General features: G+C 50.3%; 5 protein-coding genes across 5 annotated transcripts; 3 read left to right on the top strand and 2 right to left on the bottom strand.

Moving 5' to 3' along the window:
• Window positions 1-229: 229 nt before the first annotated feature.
• On the top strand, window positions 230-3,886 carry LOC4577027 (uncharacterized). The gene is made up of 2 exons (XM_001230632.3): window positions 230-386; window positions 462-3,886. The coding sequence occupies exons 1-2, from the start codon at window positions 373-375 to the stop codon at window positions 3,538-3,540; spliced, it is 3,093 nt and encodes a 1,030-aa protein (XP_001230633.2). The 5' UTR covers window positions 230-372; the 3' UTR covers window positions 3,541-3,886.
• Window positions 3,887-3,955: 69 nt separating this feature from the next.
• Window positions 3,956-8,939, bottom strand: LOC1270864 (uncharacterized). Its single transcript, XM_061642370.1, has 5 exons — window positions 8,177-8,939; window positions 7,972-8,082; window positions 5,724-7,882; window positions 5,385-5,623; window positions 3,956-5,306 (listed from the first exon to the last, which is right to left on the bottom strand). Exons 1-5 carry the CDS (start codon window positions 8,443-8,445, stop codon window positions 4,686-4,688), a joined length of 3,399 nt encoding a protein of 1,132 aa, XP_061498354.1. The 5' UTR covers window positions 8,446-8,939; the 3' UTR covers window positions 3,956-4,685.
• A 362-nt stretch (window positions 8,940-9,301) lies between these two features.
• LOC1270863 (mediator of RNA polymerase II transcription subunit 4) lies at window positions 9,302-10,411 on the bottom strand. Its single transcript, XM_309615.5, has 2 exons — window positions 10,225-10,411; window positions 9,302-10,129 (listed from the first exon to the last, which is right to left on the bottom strand). Exons 1-2 carry the CDS (start codon window positions 10,293-10,295, stop codon window positions 9,409-9,411), a joined length of 792 nt encoding a protein of 263 aa, XP_309615.3. The 5' UTR covers window positions 10,296-10,411; the 3' UTR covers window positions 9,302-9,408.
• A 3,051-nt stretch (window positions 10,412-13,462) lies between these two features.
• On the top strand, window positions 13,463-15,162 carry LOC1270862 (RNA-binding protein NOB1). Its single transcript, XM_309616.6, has 2 exons — window positions 13,463-13,624; window positions 13,708-15,162. Exons 1-2 carry the CDS (start codon window positions 13,562-13,564, stop codon window positions 14,950-14,952), a joined length of 1,308 nt encoding a protein of 435 aa, XP_309616.6. The 5' UTR covers window positions 13,463-13,561; the 3' UTR covers window positions 14,953-15,162.
• A 313-nt stretch (window positions 15,163-15,475) lies between these two features.
• Window positions 15,476-18,603, top strand: LOC1270861 (adipocyte plasma membrane-associated protein Hemomucin). The gene is made up of 4 exons (XM_309617.6): window positions 15,476-15,639; window positions 15,728-15,911; window positions 16,016-16,221; window positions 16,311-18,603. The coding sequence occupies exons 2-4, from the start codon at window positions 15,796-15,798 to the stop codon at window positions 17,774-17,776; spliced, it is 1,788 nt and encodes a 595-aa protein (XP_309617.5). The 5' UTR covers window positions 15,476-15,639; window positions 15,728-15,795; the 3' UTR covers window positions 17,777-18,603.
• The last annotated feature ends 19 nt before the right edge of the window (window positions 18,604-18,622 follow it).

Genomic DNA, 18,622 nt, shown 5'->3' on the forward strand with positions numbered 1-18,622 from the left:
ATTTGTTTCGATGTTTAAATTTTTCTAAATTCTACCGGGAGGAAGTTTAGCAAAACTCATAACTAATATACAAACTCAAATTAGAACACGTTAATTCCATAACAAAATTAATTTTTGCATGAAAATACTTTTTTAAAACAAAGCTATTACAAGCAGTGTTGCCAGTTTTTTTACGGTTCCCGTTCCATCTCTGTTCCAATTTGGAAAGAAGAAAACGAAGCACACGAGCTGTCAAAATTTAGCTAAACAATTTTGTCAATACACCAACCACAGCGACGCTTGTGCGGTCCACAATTCCGCCCAAATACGCCAATAGCTGACATCGTGCCCGAGCCTGCTGCATATTTTCATGTAGATTAATGCAACAATACTATGGCTGAGTTATGGTAAGCGTTTGAAACAACGAAACCGCGAGTGAATCGCACTTTTTGTTATCATGCCGATTGTTTCCATTCCCATAGCAATTCCCTGGCGTGCCGGCTGTGCTTGCAAAAACAGTTCCAGCTGCTTCCGATGTTCCCAGCAAACGAGCCCGTGAACGACGATCTGCTGCGGAAAATATACGAATGCGCATCGGTGCGAATATCGTACGAGTACGATCAAAGTTCCGCCATCTGCATCAAGTGCATCGTGGATGTGGAGCAGTTCTACACCTTCAAGCAGCGGTGCGTGGAAAACGATGTGCTGTTTCAGAAATTGCGCCAGGACTGCAGCGAACGCGGCGGCTTGGATGAGGGCGAATTCGAGGGTGTTCCGTTACCGGAGACAGAGTTCATCGAGCCCATAACGAACCTGGATTGTCCCCGACCGGATGCATCGAAAGCGTTGGAATCATTCGCTGGACCGTCGCAGCTGACGCAGATCGGGTACAATTATCGCATCGTGCGCGTGAACGGTGAAAGCGATGTGCTAGTTTACCACAAGCACCGGTTTTACCAGCCGGAACCGAAAGCGGCCGAATCGAACAAGTGGATCTGTGTGGCGTACGCATCAAATAACTGTCCGGCTAGTATTATCATCCCGTCGTCGGGTGGCCTTCCGCTAGCCTTGTTCACAAAATCCGTACGTCACAATCACAGCGAGAGCATAGTGCAAATGATAGGAACGGGGGAGGATCCGGGTAGCGAAGAGATAGTTCATTCCGAACCCGGCTATGCACTTGTCGTCGATCCCAGCCGGCGAATGCGACTGTTGGCCGGTGGGTACCGGTTTCGACTACGCCACGCAATGTTTGGTGCTGGCAGGAGTTTGTGGGTCTGTGTACGGTCAGAGTGTTCAGCCAGCGTTCAGCTATCATACGAAGACTCCCGGACGTGCATAGTGGGTGACGAATCGCATTGCCACGAGATGGAATCAGGTCTGCCTTTGCTCACTACAAACACAGAGCTAATGGCACAGCAAAAACCAAACCGACTGGTAAGAACAAACGGGCTCAATTATTTCATTGCCGAAGGGGCACTAGTGTACAGCGGAAACTATTACAAGCCACATGATTCCGCTGACCATGCTGGTGCAGACCAAGCGGCGGTTTGGAAATGCCGGATGAAAGATTGCGCCGCAAAGGTAGAGATACAGCATAAAACGATTGCCACGAGCACTGGCAACCATAACCATGCTCGACAAATCACGAAAACCACCAATGCGGTAGCAAAGCAAACCATACAGCAGGGTGTAAACTATCGGCTGATGGTAGAAGAGCACGGTTACGTACGATTGCAGCATCGGAAGCAAAAGTACGCGCTACAGAAGCTGCTCCCAAACGGCACATCAGAGTGGGCTTGCGTTGGCAAGGTGTTGGGCTGTAAAGTAATGCTAAGAATGCTTCCCGACGAGCAAATCGTGTATGGCTGCACCCAAAGTTCCACGGTAAAACACGAGCACCGGGTAGGAAATGTGTTGGAGCAACATTTTCTCCCCGACGCAGCTGGTGGAGAGAAAGCCCCTGGGACGGAGCGGAAATTATGGTGCACTCCCGCCTATGAACTGCTGTGGAATCGTAACAGCAAACCAATCGTTCGCCGACAGGACTACCGGTACTACGGGCGAACAGCGTACGTAAACGGTGCCATTGAGTGGCACTGCGTCCGGGGAGTTGGCACCCATTGTGAGGCAACGGTCACAATCGGCAAGTGTGGCGAGATTGTTGCCGAACACCCGGTACACGATCACGAGCGCACGCGAATTGACCATTTGCATAGGATGCAGCACACATCGGGGCCGAATCCTAGCTCGCGTGATATTTTCACCAGTCCCGGGCCAGTTCGCTTATTGGCCGGAGGCTTCAACTACCGCCGGATGCACGACGATCATCTAAACATCGATATCGTCGTACACGTTGCCCACAAGTACTTACCCGACGGTTCCGGCACGAATGGCTACCACTGTATCCTGCGCGACGGAACGCAAGCCTGTCCCGGCAAAATCGTGCTCACGAACAACGCTCTCTGTGCCGAGATAGTGGCGACGCACAACCATTTGGCACGCGCGGTGCCAAAGATTGTAGAGCCGGACCGTACTGCGCAGGTGATCGTGGAAGGCCCGAACTACGAACTCATCTACTCGATGACCGGGCGCAACTGTTTGCTACTGCACGAGGGGCACGTTTTTCGGGTGTACAAGCTGCAGGAGCCAACCCAAACTTCCCGCTGGCGCTGCATCCACAGTGAGGCCGGATGCAAAGCGTTCCTGAGCGTGCCGCTAACGCTCAGCAAACCGGCAACCATGGACGATCATCCGCACGATCATTCTAGGGTAAGGCATGACAGCACCGCCAACCTCGTGAAGGTGAAAGAGGAAATCTCCGACGATTCGAAACGGGTCCCGGCGAGACGCCGTGAAACGTACGAATGCATTAAAACGGAAGATTCGCCCCGTTTGCGGCCACGCGCCGTGCGGGAAACACTCAGCACGGAGGATGTGAAGGGGACGCTGGCGCTTATCAATCCAACGACCTCGGATGACCAATCGCACGAGCTTACGCTGAGCATGTTTCAAGACATTCGCGGCACACTGATCAAGGAAGAGATGAAGCGGGAAATGCTGCAGATTAAGCCAGATCCCGACGCCATGACCTGCTTCCTGAATGGCCATCTGTACGTACGCCAGTTTGAGGATCTCGAATCGCTCGAATCGCCGGAATGGCTCTGTGCCTTCCATTGGACGCTGGGCTGCAATGCGCGCTTGAGCGATCTCTCCATTCACACGCACGAACGGTTTGCCACCGTCCGCACGAACGACCGGTTCAACATGCTGAAAAATCTGATCTCCCAGGGTTTGGTTGGCCAGCGGGGGGTAATTACGCAGATGCCCGGCGGCCAAAAGGTGTCAGAGTACGAGCTGGTACCAAGCAACGGCAACCTTTCGCTGATGATTGACGAGAATCGGTACTACTTCTACAAGGCGAAAAATAACGGCGAATGGTTGTGGCGGTGCGTACGGTACCGCTGGCAGGGATGCAAGATCGGGGTGGCCGTTTCGCACTGCTTCGGGAAGTATTACTACCAGCCGTACGGTAAGACGGAACACGTACACACTCCCTAAGCGTAGATGGAAGCAAGGCTCATCCATGGCCAAGCTGAACGTTTCGCAGATCCGTTTGTATGTTACAGCGGGATCGCTATTGTGCTTAGCCCAAGCCCTTAAGGCTCGATTGGAGCTCGCAGGGGCTAGGGCAGCCCCTGTTTTATATTTTAAGTTAACATTAAAATGTCTTGTAGAGTACGAACGACTTCTAGCTTCTGTCTTGATGTGAGCAAAACATAACGATACAGCTGTGTACAGACGAGTTCTACCAACAATATGCGCGATCGTGTGATTTCTTTAAGCGCATACAATACTAGTAAAAATACGTTACAAAATAAATGTGCTAAGTTTGATTCGAACCGAACGCTCTATTTTTTTATTTTCTCCTCTCACGATCACGATCCTCCTGAAAAAAAACACACACATGAAACTCTTTTCGAATGAAATTTCGTAATCGTATTTATTTAGTTTCCTGTTTCGTTAGATAAAAAGAGACAAATGAAAGTAGTTCAATCACAACCTCCGAAAGCGCCCCAAAATGCAGAGCACCACACCGAGCGTTTTATCATATCTGGCTGTGGTGGCTGCAGGGCGCCCGACCGTTCCAACATTCCATGGTTTCGTGCCGGCCTATCTGCTGTCTGCTCCCGCAGTGTAATGTTTTTTCGTTGAATTTGGATTCCTTTAATATTAATATGCTACAAACGGTTGTGTGTCGCGTAATGGCAAACAGTCAATGTTGCTATTTCGTGGAAAGCATTCGTGTAGTACTACTACAGTAAAGCTCGAAAGATCAAACGGAAATCGAAATTGAAAACAGTATGAGAAGTATGTACATCCAAAGTGAAAGAAAAGAAACACAATCGAACCCGTCAGGGTAGCTATTCATAAGAACGTTTGATTCGTTTCACGCCAAGAATATTAACCAGTCTGTGTTACTTGCTAAAGTAAAAAAAGGTAGATAAACGAATGCTCTACATACCCCACAGTACACACATACACGTGTGCGCAGTGTCCGATTAGTTCACGAAAACGAAACCAACCAGAAGAATACATCTACTCCTCAGCGACACGTTGACGCTGCCGAACGTTTGGTGGGACGCATACAGAGAGGATGTGCACAGGAGCGCAGATCTAGTGAAACGGTTACAATCATCACCTAACTATAGATCGTCCTCATCACTGACAGTATCGGAGGCTCCCGATCTGTCCGCTACGAGCAGATCGTCGGAGGAACTGTCCCCATCGTCATCATCTTCCTCCTCCTCCCCCTCCTCCTCCTCTTCGTCCTCTTCCTCGTAGTCCTCGCCGTAGCTGTCGGAGTCTGTTCCGCTGAAGTCGTCCCCGATACGCTGCCGCCGCAGGTAAAACTCAATCATGTTATCGAGATCGGTCAGACGGCGCTTGGTCTTGCTCATGTCGGAGTCAAGTACCCGCACATGGCGCAGATACTCGTACGTGCGGTTCGATTCACTTTGCCCACCGTTCGCGAACAGCTTTTTCGTAAACGAGCGCAGCTTCTTCAGCAGGTGGTTATAGTTGGAGGCCAGCTTCTTCACCTCCAGGTACGGGCCGGACTTTAACACGCCGTAATCCAGTATCGCCCATTCGCCCGTGGTGATGCACCACGTGAACAGCGACCGGCACTGGTAGATCTTCCGATGGAGTTGGCAGTCGATCGTCGCGGAACAGTTCCGGCAGGTCTTTGGCTTACTGGTGCCAATGTCATTGGCAGTAAACTGCAGCACCGTTGTGCAAGTAATTGTTTCTGTTAGCGGGCATACCTATTCGAAATAGAACCAAACAACAACAAAAAAATGTTTCACATTTCTTCCGTGCGCGCTTTTTACAATGTTACTTACGTGCGTCAGTTCGTAGGCCGAATCCAACAGAATGCCATACTTCTTGCCGTTCTGTTCGCATATGTAGTTGGCCACGTGAAAGGAGAACATTTCCATATCGAAGGAATTTTGCGTCACGACCACAGCCGGACAGTTGAGCTTATTGAACGAAGCCTGCGAAATGATTTGCATCTTCGAATAGCAGGATCCGTGCACTTCCATCGGTAGCGAAGCATGATACCCTGGCGAGATGCAGTCATCTATGAAATGGGGCAAGAGATACGGATGTTGAAAAAAATTAAAAATTCACCAATCCACCAAAACATGATGCACAATCAACAGCCTTGCCGCGACTCTTACCATCCTCCATCGTTACCACGGAATTGGCATCGTCCTCTTCGACAAAGATTTTGACGATCCGCTTCGTGCAGGTTGGCATCTCTGCCGCCTGTTTTGACGAACCGGACGATGCATCGATGGCTCCGGACCGTTTGGCCGGCAGCTGATTATCACCGTTGATGTTGTTTTCGTTATTGGACTCGTCTAGCAGTAGCGACTCGTTGGCCAGCTTACGTGCCGTTATCTTCTGAACTGCGTCCATGAAAAATTTAGGAATGTCTGGAGTGCCTGCCTCGTTCGATCCACCGGCCGACGTGATGCTACCACCGGGCGAAAGTATTTGAATGTAGTCGCGCGGATCGAGCGGCACATTGCGCTTTAGCTGCTTGATCGGCGCCGATGCCGGTCCTTGCGCAGACGCTGAAGTAGTTCCGCCGCTACCGCCAACCATCACCATGGAACCAGAACCGTGTGGCCCTTGGGACGACGGCGAGCGGTGTCGGTAGTAGGACGGGGAGCGAATCCCAGGCGGCGAGCGTAGGTACCGGTTCCCAACTGGCGATCCGCACGGTGACCGAAATCCATGGTTCGGTGAAGCCCGATGCAGATGGTGGGTGGATGAGATTAGGTCGGCATAGCTCGCATGATGATGGTGCGACGCGCTGTAACCGGGCGCTGGTACACGGGCCCGGATTTGATTTCGCAGCCGGTTAAACGGTTCTATGTTTTCCTCGCTGGTGGGCTCCTCCGAAAACTCGTACTTCTTGTCGGCCAGTCGTCGCTTTCGGAAGGCGCTTATCTTCTCGCACCGCTCGTTGTCCTCGGAGAACTCGTAGGCTTTCGCTGCCGAATCGACATCCGAATCGTGCGGCGCTGCGCCACCGGAAGCGCCATGGAAATTCGCCCCGTTAGCACCGTTTACAACGCGCTGCTGCAGCGGCAGCGCTGACTGTTGGTGAGCAATTTGAATGTTAGGAACATAGGACGGCGGTTCGGCCAGATCGAACCGTCTTCGCAGCGGCGACCGCGAGATCAGCGGCGCCAGTGCAGTGGTAGAGGAACTAGCCGTAAATGACATATCACACATGGGTACGGCGGAGCAGGCCGGGTTGGCTGTGCTGGCGCTGCCGAAACCTTCCGGGTAGGGCGAACTGTCGACCGACTGCAGATCGACGCGCGTCACGAACGACTTCCGTGGCGATACGTTCGAAATCGCACGACCGGACGGGCCCGGCATGCCGCCGGAAGTTGACGCGGAGGAACTCGAGGCACGCTCGGCCACGCCATCAAGTCTTAGCTCTATGTTTGTGTTGGTACGATGGTTCATCAGTCGCACTTGCGCACCAGTCGGTGGCTCGGTGGTCGCTTCCGGCTGCGCGGCCGAAGCAATGGGCGAGGTAATGATGAGTTCGTCAAAATTATCCGGATAGTTTCGGACGGAACACTTCGTTTCGTACATATCAGTCTCGTATTCTGCGAAATCCGCAATGATTTGTTCCGCAATGCTCATCTCGGGATTGAGCAACGTAGCCGAAGCGTCACCCTTACTCATTTCGGAGTCACTTTTTCTCATAATACCGCTGCTACTGTCGGGCTGCTGCTTCGAGACGGCCGTTGTTACGTCCGCAGTCCTGCAGGGTGTAGCCGTTCGTCTAACCTCTTCCATCGTCGCCATCGCCTCCCGCTGTTGGCTGTCTTTGCCCAAATACTTGGAGCTTAGAACGGCCGCCGAGCCCACGGTGGAGTTTGGTTGCGGTCGGCCCATGTCTAGCTTCACGTTGATCGTGTGAATGATGCTGTTCTCGCTCATGATGATATATCCCGGGCAGTTGAGATTGTAGTTCGGATTGAACCGAGGGCCCGAATCGGTGTTCCGGTACTTCATGTGGATCGTCATGTTGCAGCCAATGCACAGAATGTCCTGCCGCTGCTCATCGCCCTCGTGCGCATCGCGCACCTGCTTGCAGTCCAGGCAGCCAAGCTTCGGTACGCGCACCATGGTGACATACGAATCCGAGTCTTCGTGCACATTATCGCCGTGGACAATCAGCAGCTGGCTGTCCGTTTTCCACTGCGTTATCGTTACGTTCTTGATTTCATCCACCCGGTGGTCATCGAAAAGGCAAACATGAAAGTATTTATTCAGCAGCATGTGCGGCCTGTAAATCCAAAAGTAAAGCCTGCAAAAGGGACCAAGCATTCAACCGAAGCGTAAGTGGTTCGTAACGAAGCAAAAGGTATGGATTGCATCAGTAAGGTGTATACGTACTCATATTTATGGTAGGAGGAGAAATCATTCGCCAGTGCATCGTCATAATCGTAAGACAGTTTGTAACTGAGCAGAAACTGTCCGCAGCTGGTCAGGCCCATGAAAATGTGTCTACAGTACGGAAAGAGCAGAAAACCGTCAGATGGAATCCTGTTCGCAGATGGATATCCGCCGCATAACAGCGTGCGGAAACGGTAGGACTTACCCGTTCAAATAACAATACGGCACAATACTTTTCAGACAGAATTGCAACTGTTCTGGCACCTCCGGGAATGGTTGCTCGTGCGACCGCTTGTTAAGCCCCGAGGCCAGGTAGCCCGAATGCTGCCGGGTCAGCACCTTCAGCAGCACATTCTGCGTACCATTCGCGCTGTTCGACCTGGTAAAGAACCGGTGGCCGTCCGACGAGCGTAGCCTTTGCATTTCGCTGGTGCGATCCGCTTCCTCGTCGAAGAGGGATCGATTCGGATCCATGGCTCTACTGTTCGCTACAGGCACACGCTGTTAGCTTCTTCATACTACACACACGCACAACTCGCACTTTTCACTTGCAGCTGGATCTGCAGCTTCGTTGGTGTCAGATACCGAATCCTGCTCCGATGTGTCCTTCGCGGCGGCGTTTATTCCGCACGGGCAAGTCACTCAGCCAGCCAGCCAGCCAGCCGACCCTGCCTCGTCGATGATCTCCTCAGGCGGTGTGTATGTGGGCAGCTTGTCCGTACGGAATCCTTTCAGCCCCTGATGTTGTTGGAAGAACCGGAAGAATCATAACACCCGCGAATAGCCGCACACTAATCGTAGCTCGGCGTGCTGGCGCAGTTGTTAGACAAATATTCCTGACTTTTCACAGTATTTTTCACGAACCGTTCTGCCCAGTCAATACGAACCAGAGAGTTTCGTGTTGTTTTCTGCTTCGCCCTTTCCTCCACCACCCGACGAAACTGCTCTTCGCCCACAATTGACGCACGCACACACTGACGGCGGAACGTCAAGCAGGGTTCTTGTCAAAAACAACAAAATTGTCAAAACGCTTTACCGTGTTCTTTCAAAACGTCCTTTTGGAAGTTTGGTAGATTTGCATCAATTTTTGTGTTGTTGAAAATCATTTAATCGTAGTCGGGGTACTGGAATGCTTTCATGATTTAATTTATTTCCTTTGTCCCACACTGCTTGAACCTCACCGGCTCTATTTCTTCGGGCCAAATTAAGAGCATCGATTCATGGTGCTTTTGCCTGAGCTCTGGTTATATCAATATTGTCTTGACCGTTTCGCCCACGTTGAACGTTACCCACCCAAACCAATGCGACACAAATAAATAAGCATCTCGAGTAGAAATATCAGAAAGGGGGATTCGTTTCATTCCTCAAGTCACGACATGCAGCTAACAATACACGGCAAATACTTAATCCTATATATTCATCACCAGTGCCAGCCGCTCACTGAGAATCGCTGGAGCTCGAGCTCGAGCTTTCGGTCGACATGACTTCCACATCATCCTGCGATGCATCCTTGTGCGCCCGTGTGTCCAGCGAAACCGAACCGGCCCCGGCACCCATCGACATGTGCAGCTCGCCCGACGGATGCCACGCAAATTGGTTCGGTGCGGAGGCCGGAATGTCACCGCCGGCCCCACCCGCACCCACGGTGGACGCGTTCCGATGCATCTCGTTCAAGCTGTTGGGATGCTGCAGATTGTGCCCGTTGATGTTGAGGTCCGACTTGCCCAGAAAGCCCAGCCGCATCTCGATGTCGGTCGGGTATGGCCGGCGAAGATCGCCCTGCTGCCAGGTGAGCGGGGCACATATCGCGTGGGACGCACTGATGCGGTGGGCAAATTTGATGAGCTCCTCCGACGAGACCGGCCGTTTGTTGGCCTTCGCAATGCTGGCCAGCTTTTGTCGCGCTTGAAAAATTGACGTCGCCAGAATCTGTTCCGCTTCCTTTAGCTGCCGCTGGAGCTGGTTGATTTCCTCGTCCTGTTTCCGCACCTGCTCCCGCAGTGCGTCCATGTTTTTCTCGATGCCGGCTTGCTCGGCCGCTAGCTGGAGCGTTGCCTTCAGCTCTTTATCCTTCAGCACGAGCAGCTCTACCAGCTGGGCATGGTCGGTGCTGGACATTTTCTGCGCCTTGGGTGCGATTGTGTTTTCGATCAGTTCCCTGCAAACAGGAATGTTGGTGAAGAGTGTTGCGGAAGCAGTGCGGTACGAGATGCGCGGAATCGGTCCGAGATTGGGACTAGCAGGGACACTTACTTGGCAACGATTTCTATATCGTTTATGATGGCCAGGAGCCGTTCTCGGGTGCTGAGATGATATGAGGACATGGCGATATTGTACGACGGCACGAAACGTTCTTCGACAATGTTGCCGACCAAACAAACCAGAAGTTTGCACAGACCTGAATGATGTTTTGCTGTCAACACGATGACCCGTTGGGCAAGGCGCGGGGTTTTGACGTTAAAAAATTGCTGCTTCTCGCTCATTTTCTCTACCCATCTTTTACTCGCCTACAGTGCTCGTTTCGAGGTGAGCTTGCCTTTCGTTGTGTTGGTGACAATATATGCGCATCATAGCGAGGTGTGTAAGTTCTCGCTCAATTTGTCGTGCCGTCTCTTTCACTCACATGGTGAAAAAATATAAACAAACTGTTGTGGACAGACCGCTGCCTCATCCTGAGGGCTCGCCGTTGACAGCAGGGCTGTCATCCGGTGACGTCCTCAGTGAGGATCGCGGCGCGAGAAGGACCAGTCGTCCTCTCCCCGCATTGCGTGTGTTGCGTTTATGTTATTTTATACCCGTGTAATACAATAATACCAAAGAGTAGTGATAAAATATATATTCTGTTTGTGCCGTACACACCGTCTCATGTATCATTTGTGCGGACACAACAGTGGCGACGAGGATGGGATCCTCCTCGCGTAGGGGGGGATCCTACTAACGAACCGACGCAGCACCGAGACCACCATCGCGGTTCTACCATCGCGCAACCGCCATCGCGCAGGATGGGCACGCTTGGGCTTGCGCGAAGCCCTGAAGAGATCCTCACTCCGCTGCAGCACTATACCGGACAAAGCGAGGGGACATTCCGCTTTGGACCGTCGTCACACGGCATCACCGCCGCCCGCTGCAGCGTCATCGGACACACTGGTGCAGTATTGTCGTGCGCGGCATCACGGCCGCCCTTGCTGCACCAGCATCATCGCGGAGCCCGATAAGGCACAGTGCTGAGGCATTTCGGCTGCCCCCTGTGGACCTTCATCGCCGGCGCTCCAGCTGCACAGGTGCGTCTCGACGGCGACACCACTGTCGCCCCTGTGCAGCACCATCACATGTGTCCCGAGTGCACAGTCGTCGTGCGCGGCATCACGGTCGCCCGCTGTGCACTAGCATCGTCATCATCATCACCATCATCCTGCGCGCCCTGCACAGCAGTTCACCGGCAGCGACATCACGGTCGCCCCTGTGCAGTGGTACCGGCTGAGCGGTCCAAGCGCGCGCGGCACCACGGCCGCCCCCTGCTCAGCCGCACAGTGACGCCCCATCGGCAGCAGCATCCGGGAGAGCTGCCTCATCATCATCGGCGTCAGGTGCAACAGCCATCGACAGCGGCAGGATTATCCGCTACTGTTGCACCATCAACAACAACACCAACAACAACACCACAGCGGCTGCAACGGAACGAGCGAGCGCAGCACATCAGCTGCCCCCTGTTGCAGCCCGCAACGCTCATCCCATTCGAGCGTTAGACACGGAGGCCGGTCATCACTCTCCCCCGTTTTACACAGCGCCACTTGAGCCGTACGCTTGCCACGCCGGTTTTAATTACATTAAAACTGCTGCGTCGGCTTAAGCCGTACCGGCCTAATTAAAACGGGGAGATGTTGTGGACAGACCGCTGCCTCATCCTGAGGGCTCGCCGTTGACAGCAGGGCTGTCATCCGGTGACGTCCTCAGTGAGGATCGCGGCGCGAGAAGGACCAGTCGTCCTCTCCCCGCATTGCGTGTGTTGCGTTTATGTTATTTTATACCCGTGTAATACAATAATACCAAAGAGTAGTGATAAAATATATATTCTGTTTGTGCCGTACACACCGTCTCATGTATCATTTGTGCGGACACAACACAAACCATGTGCCCGGTGTCAAAGTAGAGTGAACAATTTTATCTAACTTTTTGGGTTAAAAAGCTATTGAAAATGTGAAATTTTGTTACTCGATCAATCCCAGGTGCCACAAATCCACTAAACGACCACTAATCGGGTTCTAAACTACTCAAGCTCTCAACCTAAACGAAATATAGAAAGACTTCGTGTAGCAGTCGGCAAAAGACTCATGCATTCTAAAAATAGCAAAAAAGCGGGTGGTGCCATCTGTTGGTCCATACTCAGCCAGTGGAGCTTCCTCGCTTGGAGGAGAGCTTTCTCATACTCTCTGTACTGTTGTATGGTTTCGCGTTGAAGTTATGCATCGCTAGAACTAGAACGACGATACGATTGTTTAAATACTAAACTCCAATATAAACCACCAGCACTGAAGCAAGTGAAATTTGAGTAATGGTAGTTGGTGTCGATACCCACGTATCTGACCACACAACCATTCTTATAGATTTTGCTCAGAAAGTTAGAAGGCTATATAGGTCATGATAACATGAAACTATTCGAAACGCATTGCAAGAAAAGGACAGCAATATAATGGTCAGTTGTAATATGATGCCATCTATTGAGCAAACAAGTAAAGCTATGGAGCTTTCATTATTTTTTCTATGAATATTTGATTTTCTAGCCGTTTAAGCTTAATCTGTGACGCTTATGGGAGCTGTGCGAGGAGGTGGAGATAGTAATACAGTGGACCCCGAGATACATGGTACCTCTCATATAGGGATTCGGAGATACGTGGTTTTCTAAAGTTGACAGTTATATGGGCAAATTGTACTAATTTGACTCATAACTTGGCAAATGCCACATAATTTCTCTCTAGATCAAACGTGAAAAATCATTTCAAAAGGTTGGAAACTGTTGTATTCAGTCAGTATCATATCAAATAATAAAAAAGTAGCTAAAATCACCCCCTACTTGCAAAATTATACGAAAATTTGTGATATTTTGGCTGGATATCACAAGATTTGACTTACGCGGAAATTCGAAATACGCGGTATTTTGTGCCCGTTTTCGGTCCCCATTAATCGTGTATCTCGGGGACCGCATGTATGTTTATTTTTTTGGCCATTTAATTTTGTCTACCAGCATAGTCGCACACCAGCGCGTGCTTTTTGGCGACCATCTTGAAACCTCAAAAACCCTTGCTCGAAATGAAAAAAAACCCTCAGAACGCCTTTCAAAAACGCTCGCCAGTAAGGAAAAATCGCACCGATTTGGAGCGTTGGCGAGCTCGTTAAAAGCTCTGTATTCGCCAAGCGGGAGCTGTTGTAAGGTTCTACAGCATTATGCGATTGTCAAGCTTCTGCCATCGCAGAATATGATGCAACCTCCTACTTACAAAATCTCACTTCATGACATTTGTAGCGTGCAATCGCATGGCGTGCGGATCAAAACACTGTGCGTATCATCAAGTGCTTCAATTGCAGCCGAAACATGCCGAAATTCGATCATTTAATTGTAGATACAGCTGCGTTCGTGAAGAATGTCCAGTTGCAGGTACGTAATTGGTAGAGTTTTCACAAGCTCCCGAATCGAACGGCGCAACACCTTACAGATTTCCCTTTCCACAACGATTACAGAACTACGCATCGAATTGCTATACCGTTCCGGGTGTGATGGCTGAAATTCGTAACAACCGGCAAATGAAACGGCTCGCCGTGCTTCCGTACAATCTGCAAGTGAAGGATCCGGACCCAGATGTACTGGCCAAGGTGGTGGCGATTGCAAAGAAGACGGGTGACTATGCCTCGCTCTCACTGGTCGATCTGCAGGTTATTGCGCTCACGTATGAACTCGAAACAATCCACGTGGGCAGGGACCATCTGCGCGATGAGCCGTTGCCGTCCATAACGGTGGCAGCAGCAACGAAGCCAGACGCTTTCGGAGGAACCCAGCTTTTGAAGGGATTCTACGTTCCGACGAAAAAAAGCCAGTCGGCAGATGAATCGCAAGAGGACGATGGCGAAAACATTGGCGATATTTCAGATGATCATAGTGAAGCACAAGAACACGAAATTATCACTGCAGCGAACGATGTTCAGGAAAGTTCAAAGGAATCAGCTCCTGCAGGTGATACTGCCGAAACAAACGTTAGTGAAGCGAATGATGCAGATAACGAATCCTGCGAAGAAGAGTACGATGATGATGATGGAGAAGAGGAGGATGGTGAAGATGATGAGGATGGCAACGATGGTGACGATGATGCTGGTTGGATAACACCGAGTAATATCAAGCAGGTAAAGCGCGACATGGGGATGGATCTCCACGACGAAACGCCAACCACCGTGGCCTGTATCACGACGGATTACGCACTGCAGAACGTGCTGAAACAGATCGGCCTTCAGGTCGCAGCCCTCGATGGTCGTGTGATCAAGCAGGTGCGCACGTACATACTGCGATGCTACGCCTGCTTTAAGACGACACCGGACGCAACGAAGGTGTTCTGCCCGAAGTGCGGCAACCGGACGCTGAAGAAAGTTTCCGTCAGTCTGGACGGAGAAGGCAAACAGATTATCCACATCAACAATCGGCGACCGCTGACGGCCAAGTACAAAAACCGACCGGTAGCCAAGTTCGAAGGTGGCAAGCACGCTGCCAACCCGTTGCTGTTTGCGGACCAACCACTGCCACAGCAGCGCATATCGGTCAAGGCCCGTTCGAAGACCAACGCGCTTGGTGATGACTACATTGCCGGCTACTCCCCGTTCGTGATGAGAGACGTCGATTCGCGGTCAGCTGTACTGCGTGGTTCTACTAATCTGAAACAGAGAATGAGCAACTACGAGTACGATAACAAGCGCCGGGGATATAAAAAGCCGATATAAGGAGTTGCAAACAAGTCTACTTTTCTGTTATGGCTGATAGTTAAACCGACAGAGACATTTAACTGGCATAAGATAAGGTTTGATTGCATTGTAGGGATATATGTAACTATCAGCACATGTTATTCAGTATGATTCTTCGCTGATGATCCGTTCTTTGCTTCGGCATTACACATTTTTGAATAAAATGAAAGAATAATCCTACTTAAGAAAGCACATATTATTGAATGCTTAAAAAGATCGAATTTTCGTATATGAACAGTCGGTTTCGATCTGTTCGATCAGATGCAGTTGATTGTTGCTTCATAGACGACGGGCACTTGACGATTCGTTAACTTTTTAGTACAAATATTTTCCTGGAATATAAGTGTGCAACAGAAATATACCTTATTTGTACAAAAATGATAATTAAAAGAGCAATTTCGCCACAATGTTCGTACACAGAATCTCATTTTTATTAGAATCTAAATAAAAAATACAGTTTCTATTCGTATTTTTACGCACATTGCAAAGCATAATGCAGGTCTGCACACCGTCATGCCGGATGCCGTGTCATCAACTTCTGTCAAACGGTTTAACGTCAAAATAACAAAAAAAAAACTGCTGATGCGGTGGAACCGACGAAAATCTATCGCAGGGTCTAATTTTCTATCGGTTGTGTTTTATTCTCTCTAGTCATCCCCAAGATCGGTTTGTAAAACAGATTCTAAGTGGTAAATGCTGCAGTCCTCATTGAAAACACCGGTATTGTGTCGTTTTGTATCACTTTATTCGACAGTTTTACTTTGGGGTGGTATCCAAGTTCTTCATCAGCAGTGAAAGTGGTCACCGTTTCGGCTCGGCAAAATGGGCTTTCTATACAGGGTTCGTGTGCGTGTCATCAACTGCTTGATCTTCTTCTTCTTGATTGTGCTGCTACCGGGTTTGCCCCCGAAAACGACCTTCCCGTTCGAAGGATTCAGGTATGCTTATTTGGCTAAGGATGGCTCAATGCGGGAAGTGCCGGCTCGCTCCTATTACATAATTGTATCCTTTTGCCGGCTTTCGTTCCATTGCTGCTCATCAGGTTCTCCAAGCCTCGTGAGCTGAAAGGAGCGCTAGAACCTACCAATCATCTGGACAACGCGGAGCGACTGTTCGAAGGAAAGATCTATGGCCCGGAAGCGTTGCTCGTACATGGAAAAGATCTGTTTACCACGATCCACGGTGGAGAAGTGATTCGCATCAATGGTGAACACATTACACATATCGCCAAGTTCGGCAAACCATGCGGTAAGGTCGATGACATATGACGATCAAATTCTGGGTGTTTCAGGCTTGAGCGATCAATACAAACGCTTCATGTGATTGCTCCTTTCCAGAGCTCTCGTTCGAGGAGGAAACATGCGGCCGTCCGCTGGGACTTGCTTTCGACACCAAGGGATCGAACTTGATCGTTGGCGATGCCTACTACGGCATTTGGTTGGTTGACTTGACGACGGGCAACAAGGAGCAGCTCGTTTCCCCCGACACCGTGCTGGAAGGCAAGGGTGCAAACAGGAAAGGAAAGTTCTTCAACAGTGTGGCTGTCGCTCGCAATGGTGATATCTTCTGGACCGACTCGTCGTCCGATTTCACGCTGCAGGATGGCGTGTTTACCATATTTGCCAATCCGTCGGGACGTTTGTTCCAGTATGATCGTGCTACTGGAAAGAACAAAGTGCTTCTAGATCGACTGTACTTTGCAAATGGCGTGGCATTGAGCCCTAACGAGGACTTCGTGCTGGTGGCGGAAACGATGGCATCTCAGATACGCCGTTACTACCTGACCGGACCGAAGGCGGGCACGGATGACATTTTCATCGACGGTTTGCCAGGTCTAGTCGATAACCTGGTGGCGGACGCGGAAGGCATTTGGGCACCACTGATCCAAGCCGCTGACAACGAGAATCCATCGATCCCACAAATGCTCTCGAACGTACCGCTGATTCGAAAGTTCCTGATCCGTATGCTGGCGCTCGCTGAGCTGCCGATGCGAATGATCCATCAGGTGATGCCCAATGTACACACGCAGCGCATCATTCACGCGATCGGTCACTTTGAGTCGCTCATCTTCTTTGCTCCAAACCGTCAAACGTTGGTGAAAATTAGCTGGAACGGTCGTATCCTCGGATCGCTGCACGGCTTCGACGGTAGCGTTGGAAGTGTATCGCACGTGGCCGAACTGGGAGACTATCTTTATCTGGGTTCGCCGTACAACAAGTTCTTGGCACGTGTACCACTGCCAAAGATGCCAAAGGTGGAAATACGTGATGTAAAGTACAAGCCGGCAACGGAAACAACGGCTGCCCCGAAACCAACGACAACTACAACGACTACACCGAAACCGACCACAACGACCACGACTACACCGAAACCGACCACAACGACCACGACTACTACCACTCCAAAACCAACAACGACTACCACCCGGAAACCTGCAACTACTACCACCCCTAAACCGGCGACGACTACCACCACTACTCCCAAACCAACGACAACCGCTCCCAAACCAACGACAACCACTCCCAAACCGACAACGACTACTACTACAACAGAGAAACCTAAAACGACGCCAACGCCAAAAGCTACTACAAGCACCCCGAAAGCTACGGAAGCTCCAAAAGCATCCACCGAAGAGCCAGTGAAAGCGAAGAAAGCCGACAAGAAAACACCGCCACCGGCCAGCTCCAAGGAAACCCCATCGGAGCCTGCCCCGATTCACGAAAAAGTTCCCAACGATACTCCCAAACCGAAGCAGGAGAAATTGAAGGTGATAAAGAAGGGCGGTGAGCAGGGAGAACTATAAGACTACCTCCACTCACTCACGCACAAACAAACATCTAAACTAGCTGATCAAGCATCATCACAACCACAAAACATGCACAACACGCGCATTCAATGGCGTGCTGAGCGTTGTCGTAGGCACATGCCTCCAAGCAATGCGCAACGAACTAGAACGCATGCGGGCGTTGGTTCTTAGGAGCCCGAGAGTACGCCCGCCGAATCCCCCTGGATAGAGCTTTACAACACGATCGTTACCGTAACCGTCAACATAGTCCAAGTGACACGGGAAAATTAAAGCAATATACTTTACCATCAAACGGATGATGGTGTCCAACAGTGTGTGCGTCAGAAGAGGCGAGGGTAGTTTATCTGTAGGCAGCTAATGTACAACATTCTTGTTAATTTCATTCCATGAGTGAGGTATTTTTTTACTCTTTCAATCCTCCGGGATTTTGATTGCATCCCAGTATACTCTATTTGTGCGTAGGTAGATAAATTCATTCAAAACTATTCCTTTTTTTGAGGTAGTGACCAGTGCGGCCAAAGTGTTCTGACAACGAGTCTAGGCATTGGTAAGGTGAATGCTCACATCCGTCGTTTTTCTCAAGCAGAAAAATCTGGCAGCGATAGGTGATGGTTTAGCAGATGGTGTAGGAGGGTGAAAAGCGTTAAAGCAAATGCATCGCAAAACAAATTGGTTCAAAATTCTTTTCATACTCATTTTTGTATATTTATTAGGGGTTCAACTTTTGTGAGGAAAATGCATATTTGGTAACTGTTTAAGGTTTAAATGTATTCCACTGCGCATTGAGGGCATTGAGAGAATAAACGTTTTTTTGCTTGGGTAAATAGTACGCATTTGAATTGT

The sequence above is a fragment of the Anopheles gambiae genome, chromosome 2 (assembly GCF_943734735.2).
Source record: "Anopheles gambiae chromosome 2, idAnoGambNW_F1_1, whole genome shotgun sequence".
NCBI classification, from domain to species: Eukaryota; Metazoa; Arthropoda; class Insecta; order Diptera; family Culicidae; genus Anopheles; species Anopheles gambiae.